Source organism: Garra rufa, chromosome 2, assembly GCF_049309525.1.
Source record: "Garra rufa chromosome 2, GarRuf1.0, whole genome shotgun sequence".
In the NCBI taxonomy this organism is placed as follows: domain Eukaryota; kingdom Metazoa; phylum Chordata; class Actinopteri; order Cypriniformes; family Cyprinidae; genus Garra; species Garra rufa.
In genome coordinates, this window is record NC_133362.1 from 35,788,573 (window position 1) to 35,807,634 (window position 19,062).

The 19,062-nt window shown below is 34.5% G+C and overlaps 1 protein-coding gene across 10 annotated transcripts in view; it reads right to left on the reverse strand.

Annotated features, from left to right (window-relative positions):
• Positions 1-16,825, reverse strand: part of mark3a (MAP/microtubule affinity-regulating kinase 3a) — a 48,293-nt gene extending 31,468 nt beyond the window's left edge. For 7 of the 10 annotated variants that reach the window (XM_073834188.1, XM_073834186.1, XM_073834187.1 and 4 more), the window contains exons 1-3: positions 14,071-14,218; positions 13,139-13,330; positions 12,759-12,812 (exon numbers count right to left, since the gene is read on the reverse strand). In XM_073834188.1, coding sequence (XP_073690289.1) covers positions 12,759-12,812; positions 13,139-13,330; positions 14,071-14,193 — 369 coding nt within the window. In that variant the 5' untranslated portion in view covers positions 14,194-14,218. Of the gene's footprint in view, positions 1-12,758; positions 12,813-13,138; positions 13,331-14,070; positions 14,219-16,195 lie in introns of those variants that run through there. The other 3 variants (XM_073834190.1, XM_073834189.1, XM_073834195.1) reach the window with 1 other exon arrangement.
• Between the last annotated feature and the right edge of the window lie 2,237 nt (positions 16,826-19,062).

Here is a 19,062-nt window from a genome sequence, read left to right on the forward strand (position 1 = left end):
AGTATTGATTTCTATCATTTCTTTCAAAAAATAAATACAAATTATACTGACTGCATGACTGCAAGCCTTTGAATGCTATAGTGTACAAAGTTACAAAAGCTTTCTACTTCAGATAAATGCTGATCTTTGGAGCCTTCTATTCAAATAATCCTAAGTGTTTTTAATAATAAAAATTAATAAAAAATAATAAATGTTTCTTCAACGGCAAATCAGCATATTAGAATGATTTCTAAAGGATCATGTGAAACTGAAGACTAGAGTAATGAAGCTGGAAATGTAGCTTTAATCACAGGAATAAATTATAATTTAAAATATATTCAAATACAAACCAGTTATTTTAAATAGTAAAAATATTTTACATTTTTACTGTACTTTAGATCAAATAAATGCAGGCTTGGTAGAGATTTTTTATAAAATATTAAAAATCTTACCGTTCAAAAACTTTTGACTGGTAGTGTAAATCAACAGACCCGTCTGCTTTAGAATACTTTCGAATATAGATCAGAATAAAACTGTAAAGTTTGGTGAATGTAAGTCAAGATTTCGTTCTCAGTCCATGAGGAAAACCCATTTTGAGAAAATAGCCTTTAAAGACATGTATTGTAATTGAAATCCTCGGATGTAAAATATATCAAGTGTAACAAAACACACACTTGAATGTGTATGTTGGTTTTGGTAGAAATGGTTTTCATTTCACTAGTTTAAAAGCAGACAAGTTTTGAAGGCACAACACGCCAACATCTCAAAAATTCACCAGTGCATGAAAAAAACTACAACGGTCTTGCCTGTAGAGTAGTGTTGGGCGATATGCTCAATTTTCATATCGCCCTATCGTCAGCCTGAGGTATCGCCGATACACGATACTATCGTGCTAATTTAATTAATTATCTCTGTACTAAATTCCTTATTCGTTTTGTAAAGGTAGACTTTCTTTTGGCATATGATTGAGTTGTGCGTGTACAGAGCGCTGACTGTAATTCTGCCGGAGTTGTTCAAGTTACTTTCGGTTTCATTCTCTGCTATCATCAGTGAGTGAGCTGTAAATGTGCGTGCCAGAATGTAAATGAATGAATCTTTCTTTACCCGTCATATTGCGATAATGTTACCGCTGTATGTCTGACCGTTGTCATCAGGTGATGTTGTAGTTCAGTTCATATTGGATGCGGAGAAGTGATGCGCGTGTAATTCACGTGCGTATGTTTAGCGCCATCTGATCGCATCGTAATTCTAATTAACGCCTATAGATGTTACTGAGATGAATGTTTATGTTTACTGTATACAGACTGATTATGATACATCGTAATTAATTCAGCCTGAACCAGGTTTTACTACCTCTGTTATCCTAATGACTGCAATGCTAATATAATATAACACTCCCTTTAGAATCTACCACCGTACTGTATGATGAAAATCTCCCATTTTCACTGCAGGAGGTGCGTTAAGGCGCTGTGGCCTCTCTGTGCGTGTGTTTATACCGCGGCAAGTTTCTGAAGCATCCTAGAACAGACTCTCTGTGCTGCATTGCTAAAGTTAAGTTCTTTGTTGACGGATAATAATAATTATCATCTAACTATCGTCAAAGGCATCATCAACAGGCGATATCTCTGGCTATCGTCGATACACGATACTATCGTCTATCGGCACAACCCTACTGTAGAGTCTTGCCTTAATCTTAAGACCGTGAAAAATACTTGTGACAGGTAAAAGAAATGTTCCAGGTTCAATACAAGTTCAGCTTTAATATCAGGTAAAATAATCCAGACACGTCCATAAATTTCTAAACAATAAGCAGACGTCATAGAGTAACACATTTTCAACGGAAGTCTATAAGCAAGATATGCCCAAGCAGAAATGTGCTCATGTTTTTGTACAAGGACTTAGACTACCAGATAAATATTTGAGGTCAGTTAAGTAAATTATTATTATTATTATTATTATTATTATTATTATTATTATTATTAGGGATGAAAATTCTTGGCCGAAGCGGAATGAAAATTCTTGGCCGAAGCTGAACAAAATGAAACACTTGGCCGAAGGCCGATTACAGAACACGTTTTTTTGTGTTTTTCCCCCCCATGTATTTTGCCTATTTTTATTTCACCATTGCATAAATTAAATAGCCAAAATGTGCTTTTTACAGTTTTGTCTTGCTTCCCAAAAAAATAAAATAAAAATAATTACAAAACAACAATTTAAAAATATTTATTTAACACTGAACATTTTTTTTCCATTCTAGTAGACATTATAGCCTACCAACAAAGCACAATTTAACTTAAAATTAAGTTAAATTAAGTTAGTAAAATAATATTCTTTGGCCATTTTAAGACCCCCTTCTTGAATCAGGCATGTGTTTTTAAATGTACAAATAAATGCAGCCTTGCTGAGCAAAGGAGAATGTTATAATAAATGTATTAATGGAGCTGTTGTAATGATTGTTATTATTTTTGTCTTATTTTTTTATTTTATTTTACAGAGCAGTAAAATTACAATGCTAACATTTATGAATTTATGAACTTTTATTTTAAATCCACAAGAAGACCTCAGTACTACTTTTTGCTGACAAGAGCAGATTTATGAATGATTCTCATTACGCTGTTTTAATTTGGAAGTTCAAACTGCTGGAAACCATCAAAGCCCAGTAAATGGAGAAAAATCCTGGAATGTTTTCCTCTAAAACCTTAATTTCTTTTCAACTGAAAAAAGAAAGAGCTTTTTATTCTGGTACTGAACCAATCATTTTAAACTGTGTACACATACACTGCCAGCAAAATTATTGTGAAAATAGAAATATTCAATATATCATCCAACCCTAATATATTTAAGTCCCATGATGAACTGCTTTCTGAATACAGCAAACCATCCGTGATAAGAGAAGTGAAAATAAGGGGGAGAGAGAAACACAGGAATGGAAAACTTTCCAAGATGCAAATCAATAGCGAATTGTCTCTGTACTATCAGCCTAAAAGTTTGGTAAAGCACAGAGGCCTGGGAAAGGCCAGATAAGAGTCTGCGTCTATTGATTTATAACACATGACTCAAACAATGCCATCCTGTTCTCACTCTGGAGTTTGTCATTAAACAGAGGCACTGTCAAAATGTCTGAATTAATCAATTCCTTGATTAAAAGATATTCAGATCTGTTGATCAATGCTTTCTGGTAACACTTTACAATAAGTTGTCATTTCTTAACATTAGTTAATGTATTAACTAACATGACTGAACAATGACCAATACATGCACCATTTATTCATCTTTGGTAATGTTTAGTTAATAAAAATACAGTCGTTCATTGTTTGTTAATGTTAGTGCACTAGTGCATTAACTAATGTTACCAAACACAACTTGCGATTTTAATAATGCATTAGTAAATGCTGAAACTCACTTTAAGATTAATAAATGCTGTAGAAGTATTTTTCATTCTTAGTTTCAAATGAATTCAAATTAACTTCCGATTTGTATTTTTACATAATTGTCTGTGTTTTTCTAAAGATTATCTTCTTAGCTCTCACTCTCTCTCTCTCTCTCTCTCTCTCCCTTCGGTGCACCATCTTAACGCCTCTGTGATGACTAAAAAACACCAGTCCACAGCAGAACATCTCACTTCAGTCGAGGGACCAGACCTAGTGTGGAGCTCAAACGCCCACGGGCCATTACACAACCTCCAAATCACAACAACACACATGCACAATCATGAGGACAAGTGCTAGAGTAACACAACCTGGAATTCATAAAAACATCACTGAATGCTCCACTGCTTCAACAGCGAAAGAAGTGAAGATGTAGAAACTGACTGAAACACAAGGCACACATACTTCAGATGGTGATGTAATTTCTAGGGCTGTTACGATTCTTTGATTAAATTCGAGTACTCAATTCTAAAAAAAAAAAAAAATCCTCGACTGAATGCGTGTCGATTAACGGCATAATACCAAAAGTGTAGCATTTCTATCATTAAGAAAGTGGCCAAATATTTGCTTTTAGTCAATATTAAACAAGGGTTAAATTGTGCTGTAAAAAGTAAAAACAGTCATCAGGCTGTTAGCGCCCTCTGCAGGCATTTGAAATAATACACAATGTACATAAGTTATGACTATATTGTTTTAATACATTATATATTTTAAAGGAACACTCCACCTTTTTTGGAAATAGGCTCATTCTCCAACTGCCCCTGAGTTATTAAGTTGAGTTTTACCGTTTTGAAATCCATAAGCTGTCTGGTGATATCACTTTTAGCATAGATCATTGAATCCTATGAGACCAATAGCGTCGCATTCAAAAATGACCAACGAGTTTTGATATTTGTTCTATTTAAAACTTGACTCTTCTGTAGTTATATTGTGTACTAATACCGGCGGAAAATGTGAAGCTGCGATTTTCTAGGCAGATAAGATTAGGAACTACACTCCCATTCCCGCGTAATAGTCAACATGTATAGTAACATGGCCGAAGCAGGCGCAGTAATTTCACGCATCAGCCTAGAAAATTGCAGCTTTACATTTTCCGCCGGTCTTAGTACACGATATAACTACAAAAGAGTCAAGTTTTAATTAGGACAAATATGTAAACTCGTTGGTCATTTTGGAACATGATGCTATTGGTCTAATAGGATTCAATGATCTATGCTAAGCTATGCTAAAAGTGATATCGCCAGAACAGGAGAACGGCTGAATGGATTTCAAAACGGTAAAACTCAACTTATTAACTCGGGGGGAGTTGGAGAATGAGCCTATTTCCAAAAAAAGTGTTCCTTTAATTATTTTATTTAATACAACCATATAATTACTAATCATAATTAAACCAATTATTATTGCCTTATTGCTATTATATATTATTAAGTAATTTTAAAGTCAATTATTCACTTCAAAAAAATAATCAGACTACTCGATTAATCAGAATATTCAATCAATAACTCAATTAACAAAATAATCATTAGTAACAGCGCTAATAATTTCTGTTCACCTTGGTTCGCTGAGGTGTATTTTTATTACCACAAAACTTATCCAATTACTTGATTAATCGTCAGAATAATCGACCAATTACTTGATCACCAAAATAACCGTTAGTGACAACGCTAATAATTTCTGCTCACCTTAGTTCAGGTCTTTATTACCACAAAAATTAATTACTCAATTAATCGTCAGAATAATCAACCAATTACTCAATTACCAAAATAACTTTTAGTGACTACGCTAATAATTTCTGTTCGCCTTGGTTCAGAGCTCTATTTTTATGATTTGATGACTCAATCATTAAAATAATCGACCAATTACCAAAATATTTATTAGTGACAACGCTAACAGTTTCTGCTTACCTTAGTTCAAAAGGTCTATTTTTATTACCACAAAAATGACCTGATTACTCGATTAATCAGAATAATTGGCCAATTACTCAATTACCAAAATAACTGTTGGTAACAATGCTAATAATTTCTGTTCGCCTTGGTTCAGAGGTCTATTTTTATGATTTGATGACTCAATCATTAAAATAATCGACCAATTACCAAAATATTTATTAGTGACAACGCTAACAGTTTCTGCTTACCTTAGTTCAAAAGGTCTATTTTTATTACCACAAAAATGACCTGATTACTCGATTAATCAGAATAATTGGCCAATTACTCAATTACCAAAATAACTGTTGGTAACAATGCTAATAATTTCTGTTCGCCTTGGTTCAGAGGTCTATTTTTATGATTTGATGACTCAATCATTAAAATAATCGACCAATTACCAAAATATTTATTAGTGACAACGCTAACAGTTTCTGCTTACCTTAGTTCAAAAGGTCTATTTTTATTACCACAAAAATGACCTGATTACTCGATTAATCAGAATAATTGGCCAATTACTCAATTACCAAAATAACTGTTGGTAACAATGCTAATAATTTCTGTTCGCCTTGGTTCAGAGGTCTATTTTTATGATTTGATGACTCAATCATTAAAATAATCGACCAATTACCAAAATATTTATTAGTGACAACGCTAACAGTTTCTGCTTACCTTAGTTCAAAAGGTCTATTTTTATTACCACAAAAATGACCTGATTACTCGATTAATCAGAATAATTGGCCAATTACTCAATTACCAAAATAACTGTTGGTAACAATGCTAATAATTTCTGTTCGCCTTGGTTCAGAGGTCTATTTTTATGATTTGATGACTCAATCATTAAAATAATCGACCAATTACCAAAATATTTATTAGTGACAACGCTAACAGTTTCTGCTTACCTTAGTTCAAAAGGTCTATTTTTATTACCACAAAAATGACCTGATTACTCGATTAATCAGAATAATTGGCCAATTACTCAATTACCAAAATAACTGTTGGTAACAATGCTAATAATTTCTGTTCGCCTTGGTTCAGAGCTCTATTTTTATGATTTGATGACTCAATCATTAAAATAATCGACCAATTACCAAAATATTTATTAGTGACAACGCTAACAGTTTCTGCTCAGCTTAGTTCAAAAGGTCTATTTTTATTACCACAAAAATGACCTGATTACTCGATTAATCAGAATAATTGGCCAATTACTCAATTACCAAAATAACTGTTGGTAACAATGTTAATAATTTCTGTTCGCCTTGGTTCAGAGGTCTATTTTTATGATTTGATGACTCAATCATTAAAATAATCGACCAATTACCAAAATATTTATTAGTGACAACGCTAACAGTTTCTGCTCACCTTAGTTCAAAAGGTATATTTTTATTACCACAAAAATGACCTGATTACTCGATTAATCAGAATAATTGGCCAATTACTCAATCACCAAAATAACTGTTGGTAACAATGCTAATAATTTCTGTTCGCCTTGGTTCAGAGGTCTATTTTTATTACCACAAAAATGACCTGATTACTCAATTAATCATCAGAATGATAAACCAATTACTTATATACCAAAATAATCGTTAGTGACAAGGCTAATCATTTCTAATTACCTTGGTTCTTGGTCTATTTTATTACCACGAAAATGATCCGATTACTTGATTAATCGTCAGAATAATCTGCCAAGTACTCGATTTTCAAAATAATCATTAGTAACAATGCTAAGAATTTCTGTTCACCTGCATGCTATTTACAATAACAATGCTGTTATTGCCAAGTAAAACTAGTAAAAATTATTTTCATAATTTAAAACAAAGCTGAAATAAACTGCAAAAAGATGAAAAACTTACACTTAAACGACAACCAAAATAACATGCTAAAATACTGAAATTACTTAAACTAAAATTAAAATAAATGATACAAAAAAACCCTCAAAAGCATACACGTAATAATATTGAATGATGTCATTTTCCTGAGCTCTGGGTTCATTAGTCACATCATGTTTTCAGATGAGCATTACAACAACCTGGCAGCAAAACCAAGACCTCTTGGTTCAATTCACTAATGTAAGCTATTGCATAAACAATTTTACAGTCGCACTTTTTTAGTAAATACAGTCGTCATCAACCTCAAACACTGTGTAGAAGTATCTAAGGAGGATGAGTTCATTAAAAAAAAAAAATTAAAAAAATAACCCTTTTTTCCAAAACCTTTGAACATACAACTTTTTGATAAAAAAATACAGTATGTAAAAAAAACAACAACATTTAATCGTTAGAACATTCCACGCACCATAAAGAGAAAATGAATGCGATGCTGATAATTAGAGCAAAAACATAGAAACCCAGAAGAGGCCTGATTGGGCTGGTCTCTCATTATTGCGGCGCGTGAGTCACAGCCGTGTGTTGGCTGACGACCAGCAGGCCACAGAGAGAAGAGATACTCTGAATCCAAATCAATGGCGCTGTGGAAAAACTAATGGTGGCTGCAGCGAGCAGCTTCCAGCTAAAATTAGAGATGCGTCCTCTGCTTGTATATCTCAGAGCGAGTACTGATTAGCATTATCATTTGAATTCTTCTGATCATCTCATGCCCATATCTCTCTCAGCCTTTCATTTCACATTTATCACTCATATGTACACCTTCTACTCCACTTGCTCGGGTTGTCATCAGACTGTTTGTCTCTCTGCCGGTTCTGGCCTTTATCTTCAATCTCATACCATTTTGAGGTCCCTCTAATCTGTCACTTCACTGTCAGCCCACCCAAATGTCCATCTGTCCTTTCCCCTCATATCCTCTTCTTCTCCTCCTCCTCCTCTCTCCATCTTGGCTATTGTAAAGACTGATTGTAAATCCAAACTGTTCGGCATAACACTGTCATAACCGGGCGCAACGCCATAGAGTGACAAGCAAAAAAGGCTTGTGGAAATTAAAGTTTTTGTTCCAATCAACCACAACCGCTAAAAGCAACAAATGATGGGACAAGAATGTTGATTGGTTTTAATTTCTCTGTCATCGCACTGGGTAATTCACATTCATACTACTAATTCACACGATGCAGAAAACGCAGAATCCAGTCATAAAAACGAAATTTACTGTATAGCGTGAAATGTCAAGGAATTTGCCAAATATTGGATTAATAAATTCAAAGCAAATCTGTACACTTAAAACATCTGTCTGTGAATGTTAAGCTGCAAAAACACTATTTAAATATGAATCCTGCATTCTGCATGTCTCTGTGTGAATGAATGGCGCAGACGTGTGGTTTCATTTACTACATACATACATACTGAAACGACACTCTGCAGTCTCAACATATGAGTAAAATGAACACATGAATCTCCAGAACTGCTCTGAAAGTCACTTCATGAGGGTTTTACCATTTCTTTTAAGAAAAACTTCACAGCAACCTGTCAAAATAAAAGTTGAATAAAAGAAATTGTGACAGAAATATTTCTAAATGTAATGGTATTAAGATAACAATTATAAATATATATAAATCAATGATGCTTTTGGGTCTTTCTATGCAATTTCTTTATATTTTAAAATAAAACTAATTTTAACTTTATTATATCTAATTAATTATATTGAATGCCAAGCACCACAAAACTGCTCATCCCCACAGCCATGTACATAGAAAAAAAGCTTTGAGGTCAAAAGCATGTTTTTCTATCATTTAAAATACAACAATGTATTCATAACTATCAAATATATGAAGAAAGGCCCGTGATAAGTTCACTGTCTCTTTTCAGTAATCAGAAATTCTCATTTATCCCATGATTTCATTTGAAGCTTTTAGTTAAACTCACTAGTAGGACCTGCTTTATTGTTAGGGAATAGAATAAAAATTTAGAATAAAAATGGATTAAACTACTCAATTTATGGAGTATACTATGATTGACAACGTGGTTTGATACTGTGCAGCAGCCACTTTGCAAAATTGATTTTTTTAAATGAAAATTGTCATTGGTGTCACCTTCATTATGGGTAAATAAATGCACAAAAAAAATTAAAGAAAAAATAATATAAAATAATAAAAGTGGTCATTTGTGTATTTATAAAGTCAAAAGGTAATCTAATAATGTGGTCCAAGTTTAAATACTTCAAGACATCTTGCCACATCAAAAGTCCACATTTCTGTAGAATGACCCTTTTGATTATTAATTTTTATTAAAAAAAGATTGAAATGGAACCAAGAAAACTAATGGAAAACAGAATTTGGTAAAAAAAAATACAACTGAATTTGATAAAAAAAAAAAAATAATACTATTTCATAGGGTCTTAATTTATTTATGTTTAAACTTTTAAGAACTTGCTGTTAAATTGTGTAAGTTTCATGACTTCAATCAATTAAAAAAAATGGAAAACAAATTAAAACAGAAAAAAAATGATTTGGAAAAAATTAAATGGAATTTGAGGAAAAAATTATATTATTATATTATATTATATTAAATTAATAATAGATTATATAGTGCTCTAATTAAGGTACGGTCATATTTACCATTGCTCAGCAAATTTTCATGGGTGAAATCTAGTCATTTCAATAGAAATCCACATGAATGGGAATTTTATGTGATGCTAAAAGATTTCCTAACTCAGATTTCGCATTAGATTCAGTTGGACATCAAATTCACCGCACTAATAAACAGGAAGCTGCTTGGTTTGAAAGTGACTTCTGTGTGAGCTGCGATTCATACGTCACTACACTACCGATAACAGACAATTGAGCTTTTTGCTCACAAGTTTTGCTAATGTGATCACACCTTTACAGTGACGTTAGAAACGGGAATTATTTCCACTTACTTAATGACTTTAATTTACTTAATACATTTTGTATGCTCATTTAAAGTTTGACAATGACTTGCGATTAAGAGAGAAAGTAGAGAGCCACTCCAATCTGAGTCAAACATATCTCATGACACTCATTCACAAGTCCTTTTGGTTTGTTAAAAAAAGAAATGGCTCATAAGAATCACTAGTTTATGAATCAGACTACACTGGTCAACTGTATGACTGCTGTTGCATATAATCAACAAGAACAATCCAACACTGAGGAAATATAGATTTAGCAATACAATATACAGTATATATATATATAAAACTTTTGTCATGTTTACTCACGCATGAGAGCCACTGAGGTTTGAACTAATTTAAAAAGGTTATTGTGACTTCACTCAATTCTGACTTTTTTGATACAAACTCGCAATTCTGAATTGCGTGATATAAACTTGCAATTCTGTGAACAGTCTTTTTTTCTCCTCAGAAATGGACTTTATAAATTTGCAATTGTTCATATCTCACAAAACTGAGAAAAGTCAAAATTGTGAGATACAATCTCACAATACAATTGCGAGAGAAAAAAAAGAACTGCAAAGAATTACGAGTTTATATCTCACAATTCTGACTTTATTTTTCACAATTCTGAGTTTATATCCCGCAATTCTGACTTTATATCTAGCAATTCTGACTTTATAACTCACAATTGTGAGTCTATATCACACAGTTCTGAGAAGTCATAATTGCAAGATATAAACTTGCAATTGTGAGAGAAAGTCAGAAATGCAAGATACAAACTTGCAATTGTGAGAAAAAAAGAATTGCATGTTTATATCTCACAATTCTGACTTTATAACTCGCAATTGTGAGTTTATATTGCACAGTTCTGATTAAAAAAAAAAGTCAGAATTGCAAGATGTAAACTCACAACTGCAAGAAAAAAAAAGTCAGAAATGCAAGATACAAACTTGCAATTGTGAGAAAAAAAGAATTGCGAGTTTATGTCTCACAATTCTGACTTTATATGCCGCAATTGTGAGTTTATATTGCACAGTTCTGAGAAAAAGTCAGAATTGCAAGATGTAAACTCACAACTGCGAGAAAAAAAAAGGCAGAATTGTGAAATAAAGAGTTGCAATTACCCCTTTTATTTTGTATTCAGTGGCGGAAACGGTTTGCTCTCACATCAATCAAGTACAACTGATATTTCGTTTACCGTATTAAATGTGCTCTATGACTGTTTAGTGTTTATATATGAATAAAAGTCTAAATAAAATCTGTTCATTACAGAAGACTTGGATTAAACGAGCGGTTTAATCCAAGTCTTCTGTAATGAACAGATTTAATAAACATTACGGTTGAACCACTGATGTCACATGGACTATTTTAACGATGTCCTTACTACCTTTCTGGGCCTTAAATGTGTCAGTTGCATTACTGTCTATGCAGGGTCAGAAAGAGTTTGGATTTCATCAAAAATATCTTAATTTGCGTCTTGAAGATGAATGAAAATCTTAGAGTAATTAATGTCAATTTTCATTTTTGGGTGAACTATCCCTTTAAGTGAACAAATGAGAACACATAGAACGCAAGTCGTCTGTGCCACATCAACTGCATTACTAAATTACAGCATTTGCTCGCTCTAAATTCCCACACAGCTTTGTACACATTCAGAAATAAACACAAGGTTGCAAATGCGCAGGTGCGGCAGGCTGTTCTCAGCGGAGAGCGGCTTGAGTGGCGGTGCTGCCTGCAGTAGGTGGGCAGAGTATTGCAGCACAGCTGGTGTACTTCAGTATTTGAGCTCAGAGTGTGAAGGTTACTGCTGGAGGAGCTTCTGTTTGAATAGACTTCCTATAATGATGGGTGACTGAGAACGCCAGCTGAAAGGATGTTCCATTTCTACTACACAAGCCTGAGATAAACGCTCTGCATAGCACAGAAGATCAGCACTGCAGTCAGCATTCAGTTTAAAAATCGGAGCCGACTGCCAACATTACCAATGAATCAGTATAGAACTGCAACAGTGCCAAACACAAAACCAACCAAGTAGCCAATACGCAATACCACACAGACAAAAACAACGTCTCGGAGTCATGAACAAACAGAGAACAACAACGTCAACTTCCTGTATGTAAATGACACGACACTAGCAGCACTGAGAGAGAAAAACCCCTGAATCATGACAGTTTTTACATTCAATACACATAACACATCTACATTTGTGACCCTGGAACACAAAACCAGAAAATTAGCATTTATGCACAATGTAAAGGCTGAATTAACAGCTTGCTTTTGATGTATGGTTTGTTAGTATGGGACAATATTTGGCTGAGATACAACTATTTGAAAATCTGGAATGTGAAGGTGCAAAAAAATCTAAATATTGAGAAAATCACCTTTAAAGTTTTTAGTAACGCATATTAATAATCAGAAATTAAGACATGATATATTTATGGCAGAAAATATACAAAATATCTTCATTAAACATGATCTTTACTTAATATCCTAATGATTTTTGGCATAAAAGAAAATATGATCATTTTGACCCATACAATGTATTGTTGGCTATTGCTACAAATGTATCTGTGCTACTTAAGACTGGTTGTGTGGTCCAAAGTGACATTTTAGTATTAAATGTGAACCTCACCTTTTGAAGGCTTGTTGGATTTAGTTGGGTTTTATCAATAATTTTTATTGCCACCTGAAAAGAAAAGAAAAATTAGTGGAATTTTACAAAATTTGAGGAAAACTGGCAACCTAAAATATTAGTCAATTATATACACTACCATTCAAAAGTTTGGTTTTGTTTAAAATTGCCTATGTTTAAAATTAAATTACATGTGTAAAAAAAAAAAAAATCATGAGATTTTTCCAAATACTAAATGTATCACAGTGCTCAACTGAGTTTTACAAAGTGTTGCAATTCCAAAAAATTCCAAAAGGAAAGCAGAAAAGCTAGCGTGTTTGTATCTGGAAAACCCCCGTGGCCCACTGTGTGTGTCAGGAAACACACTCCTGACTCCTCACCTCGCTTCCTGTGAGGATATGGCGAGCCAGTTTGACCTTGGCGAAGTTGCCCTTTCCAATGGTTTTTAAAAGTCGGTAATTCCCAATAAGAGGGTGCACATCATCCAATCCCGAGCCAGAATTCCGGTTTCGACCACTCGTCCTGACAGATCGAGAGGTCACCTCTCCTCGGCCATGACCATTCGTTGTATGCTGATAAATTGAGAACAAAACAAAAATGTATAAGTTTCTGAATATTAGAAATTATTTAGACATGATAACTTAATTTCACCCAAAACTTTCCAAATCATAATTTCAGCCTTGCTCATTTTATCCCAGATTTGGCCCTCCAGGAATTTTGTTTCTGCCCAGTCATGTAAAGACCAGACCACTAGAAATCACTAATATTGACTCTACCCATACCGAGTCAGAGTGTCCATTAGGACGGTCACATCCACCAACACCCCTACAACGCATCTTTATAATTGTGTCACTGTCGCAAATGATATTACATCACCAATCATACACATTTGCATTCACCATTTCTTCAAAAATTGCCAGAAGTCAAGCAGAACACATATATTGTGATTTCATTCATTATTTCTCAAGGTCTCTTGTAACCTTGTGAGTAGACTTTTGTGCAACATACAGCAGGCTACAAACAACACAGAAACTAAGTGAATTGTTCCAATCAGAGGTCACGAGTGCAACAGGATGACGTTTAGTAAGTCGGTGAGTCTCATGTGCTAACACCTCTGTATGTAAGGCTATGCTGACACTGCGCTATACAATGTTCCCGCTAAACCCTGCATACTGTCCCTGACGCCCCGACTTGACCGTTATCCACAAAGCTCTGCCTAATAGATATGAATCCACCAACAGCGTTAGGTTTTATACAAAATGTACAAAATGCAAAACAACACAAAGGACGGTCTTGATTAAAGGTCACTTACGCTTATCGTTGCACGATGCTTCATATTAGATTGCGATCCTCTCATTTTTGTGTTGGCAAGCTGAATGGCATTGAACCAAACAGCTCTGTCTTTTCTGTTAGAAGAACTCATCAATACTCCCATCCACCAACACCGATACTGACGAGCTGCATCACTGCTGGAGTCTTTTTGACACCCAGTGTGTGTGTGTGTGTGTGTGTGTGTGTGTGTGAGAGAGAGAGAGAGGCAGAGAGGTTTTGGGGCGGGTGGGGCAGAGTGGATGGGTGATTGATACCTCATTTGACTTTTTTCAAAAGTGAGCAACAACTGCGCATTACAATGTGGAGATTCTCATAAGGAATTATGAATGTTAATAGACGTCAATAAAAACATACGGAATAACTTTCACACACTGAAGCATCTGCACATGTCTTCAACTTAATATATGTAAAGAACTTCAGTAAGCACACAATGTTCTCTTTTAATTCAGTACAAAAAAAAAGAGCAATTCATACTCATTTAGATAGAGCAAGCGATAGAGACTATGATAGAGAGAACGACAGAATGATAGAACAATAGTTAGAAAGATATAACTATAGATAGAACAATGAAACGATAGAATGATAGAACTATAGAACGATAGAATGATAAAACGATAGATAAAACAATGGAACGATAGAATGATAAAACGATGGATGGATGGAACGATAGATCGATTGAGAGATAGATGTTATAGATAGAAAAATAGAAAGACAGAACGACAGACAGAACGATAGATAGATAAATAGATAGATGTTATAGATAGAAATGTAGAAAGACAGAACGATAAATGTTATAGATAGAACGATAGAACGATAGATGAATGATAGAACGACAGATGTTATAGATAAAATGACAGAATGATAGGTAGATGTTATAGATAGAAATATAGAAAGATAGGACAGCTAGATAGAACAACAGAGAGACAGAACAAACAAAAGAACAATAGATAGACACGATAGAACGACATACAGAACGACAGATGAATGAAAGAACGATACATAGACAAATAGGACAAAAAAAATAGAATGATAGACAGACAGATAGAACAAAAAATTAACAATAGATAACCAGAGAGAACGAATTATATAAATACATAGAATGACAGAACGACAACAAAACGACAGATAGATAGAATGATAGATAGACAGACAGACAGAACAGACTAATAGAATCACTGATGGAATGGCAGACAGACAGACAATAGAACGTAGAACGATAGATAGAGAAACTGACTGAAGGACAGAAAGACCTACAGCCAGACAGAAAGACAGACAAACAAACTGACAGAATGATAGATAGACAGACATAGAAAGACAGACTGACAACAACAGATAGAAGACAGAAAACAGACAAATGATAGAAATAGAACACAGAATATAAAAAGTAGAAATACAGAACGACAGACAGATGGAATGACAGACTGATAGAAAGCTGGAACAATAGTTAGAATGATAGAATGAATTTGAAAACTAACGACAGACAGATAGATAGATAGACACATATCCAGTGGAAAAGCCAAAGAGCGTAACCTAACACCACATTATTCACAGGCACCTTTAAGGGGGACCTGCATTAGCGCGCGTGCTCATGTCACCTTCCCTCACTGCTGACGTATGAACAGTAACCTATAGGACAGACTGACGCCAATGCGCAATATCTGCATCCTATCGGCGCATTAAACATGCAAACCCACGCACTGTCACTCACTAGCGTGCAGGACTTTAACTAATCAAGCATATGTTGCACTCACACGCAGAAAAGCAGCCAAATTGCCGATGCCCTGGACCCCATGCGTCACTTCAGCCTGGTGCCCCATCTGTCCAAAGACTGGCACAATAGTGCTAATCCACTTAAAGCACACGGTCAGCACATAAAACACGATGTGCCCTTAATTCTGATAGAAAAGCAGCTTGAACGGCAGCATCGTTTTGTCTAGATAACGTTAGGCAGCTCTCTAGGTTTTGAGACGCGGCCATAAACTGCGACGCGACCAGATCAAAATAACACACTCCTAAGTGATAAATCAACACAGGATACAGTACTCAGTATACAGCAGTTATGACTGATTATTAACCAAATGCTAAAACATAAATAGGCTACTTACATTTTCAGCCTTCCGTTCGTTGACGGTGGGCAGGGGGGCTCTTGTTGTTGACATAGTGTTGATGGAAAGCTGCTTTCCCGGAATTACGATTTAAGCAGCAGGTTTTACGGTGCAACGAAGGGGAAAATATATATTTGACAGATTACACGCTTGGTCAATAGCATTGATTTGCTTCTAAAGCTAATAACAAACTTGTTAAAAGTTTGGGAGAAATATTCCGGACGCTCGCTGACGTTAGTGCGTTTAATTACCGATCGCAAGCCATCTAACAGATCCCAAAATAGCAAATGAGACCGGCTAACTTATGCACTGTTAAAAACATAATACTTTCAGCCCTGGCGTCGTTGTCTGCTTCATATTTCGGATGTCCGGTTCAAGTAAGAATAGAGAAAATTGCACTTCACGGGGCCTCCGCTGCGATCTCCCCCAAAGACAATCTTCTCATCGAACGATCCTTCAGTCCGGTACATTCAGTGGTAACGGTAACGGCAGCGGCGGGGTAGAACGGGCGATCACAGGCGTCGGGGCCGCGGGCAGGACGCGCTTGTTGACGGTTCCATTCCACCCGAACAGCCGAGATCCAAGATGGCTGCCCAACAGCGCAGGAGTTTCGAGCCGAGCCCTGAGAGAGACAGAGGAAGTGAGGAAACAGACGGATCCCTGTGCTCATTGGAGAGTGTCGCATCCCTCAGAGAGTTGTAGGTGTTCATATGGAAAAAAGGGGAAAACTTCGTCATACCATAACAACTGTGACACACCCTATTCAATTGAAGTGCAATTTTACCATATATGGTATATGTCAAATAAAGACATAGATTTTCAATTAACTAGTCAGTGTGCTTTTTTAAAGGTGCACTTTTAGGAAATATAATAAAAAATATTATACTCACACATGAGATGGAAACTGTAGATTTATTACGTTTTCCAGAAACCAGCTTCCAGTTTTGTGTTCAATGGAGGCCATGTTGAAATCTCAGGACTCAAAAGTGCGTCTAAACAAAACACCCTGCTGAAAAAACAGTAGAGGCCATGATAGAAGTTATAATGGTTTCCAATACAAATATAATCAACTCTGAAGCATTAAAACCATTAAAAATTGTTTTCTCTAGTGTGTTTTTGGGACATATTCGTATAAGGCGAGCACAAGTAAACCAGTACAATTCCCATTGTAACCAATATAACCATTACAAATTCTGATATGGTTTCTATCGTTTTTTCAGCAGGGCTTAAAGCAAACCTAACAAACAACATTTTCCCATATTAATATCAAGGAAAAGTTTCCTTGTGATATCTTTTTGTGGTGATAATATTATTTATATAGTTATTTATATAAACAAGGCTTTGCTAAATGCCTTGCATCCCGCATGTAGTCTTATTTAGATAGGGACAAAAAAATTAAAAATTCACGGATACAAAACATTAAAATTAAATTGATCAACAGGAATAAAATTGATACTGTGTAAAGTATTTTGAAATTTAGCTGTTCTTCCATCTCAATCTTCAGTTTACAACAGTGGGTTCATAAAAATCTGTATAAAATCAAGTAAACATAATGTATAAATACCTAAAGCCCAGACAAAAATAACAAACAGATTAGTGCTGCCAAATCGATTAATCGTGATAAATCGCATCCAATATATATTAATATCTATATATAACTACACACGCATGTATATATTTAAGACATATATGTAATATATATCTGTAAAATAAAACATAAATATAGAGCTGTCAAATGATTAATCACGATATAAAAGTTTGTTTACATAATATATGTGTGTGTACTGTGTATATTTATGTATATATAAATACACACACATACATGTATATATTTAAAGTCCCCCTGAAATCAAAATTAAAGTTTTTTGGCTTTTAGTATGAATATATTATCCTTAAGATTATCTATAAGCTAGTGTGCTTCAAAACAACGACAAAATTCGTATTTACAAGATATGGGCATTCAAAACTTACAGTCTCTCACTTCCGCCAATATGAATCACCGTGCACTTCAGTTTCTCATCAAACGTTCTGTCCAATCAAATGCTCTCTAGAGTCCGTATTGTCCCGCCCCCCACGGAGCAGATCATATGCGCTCATATGTGCAATCGGCATGTATTAAACTACACAGCCTCAGCATGATTATAAGTTTCATAATGAATCTGTGGGGTAATTTATTAGTCTGTGGCTGTCATAAGCTACAAATGCGGCTTTACCGATCTTAACGGCTCTGGCCCGAAGAGATATAAATGAAACGCTATTGGCTATTCAAAATAAGTGGGCGGGGCTGGGCGATATGTTTTTGTTTCACTTTAAAGCACGTCACCACATAGAATAACGCTGCGTGTTTCAAGGCACTTCAGTGGAGCTTTAAAAAGAAAATTTATACTTGTATGTGATTTACAATATATATAAATATTTTATATATAAATCTAATATATTTTTCCTTAATATTAACAGGTAGGCCTATGTGTGTGTGTGTGTGTGTGTGTGTGTGTGTGTGTGTGTGTGTGTGTATAAAATAAATATACACAGTAAACACATATATGTAAACAAACTTTTATTATGGATGTGATTAATCGTTAATATTTCATAAATATATACATGTGTGTGTATTTATATATGCATATAAATATACACAAACACACATATATTATGTAAAAAAAACTTTTATTATGGATGTGATTAATCGTTAATATTTCATAAATATATACATGTATGTGTATTTATATATGCATATAAATATACACAGTACACACATATATTATGTAAACAAACTTTTATTTTGGCTGCTATTAATCAATTAATCGTTTAAATTTCTTAAATATATACATAAATATACAGTACACACATATATTATGTAAACAAAC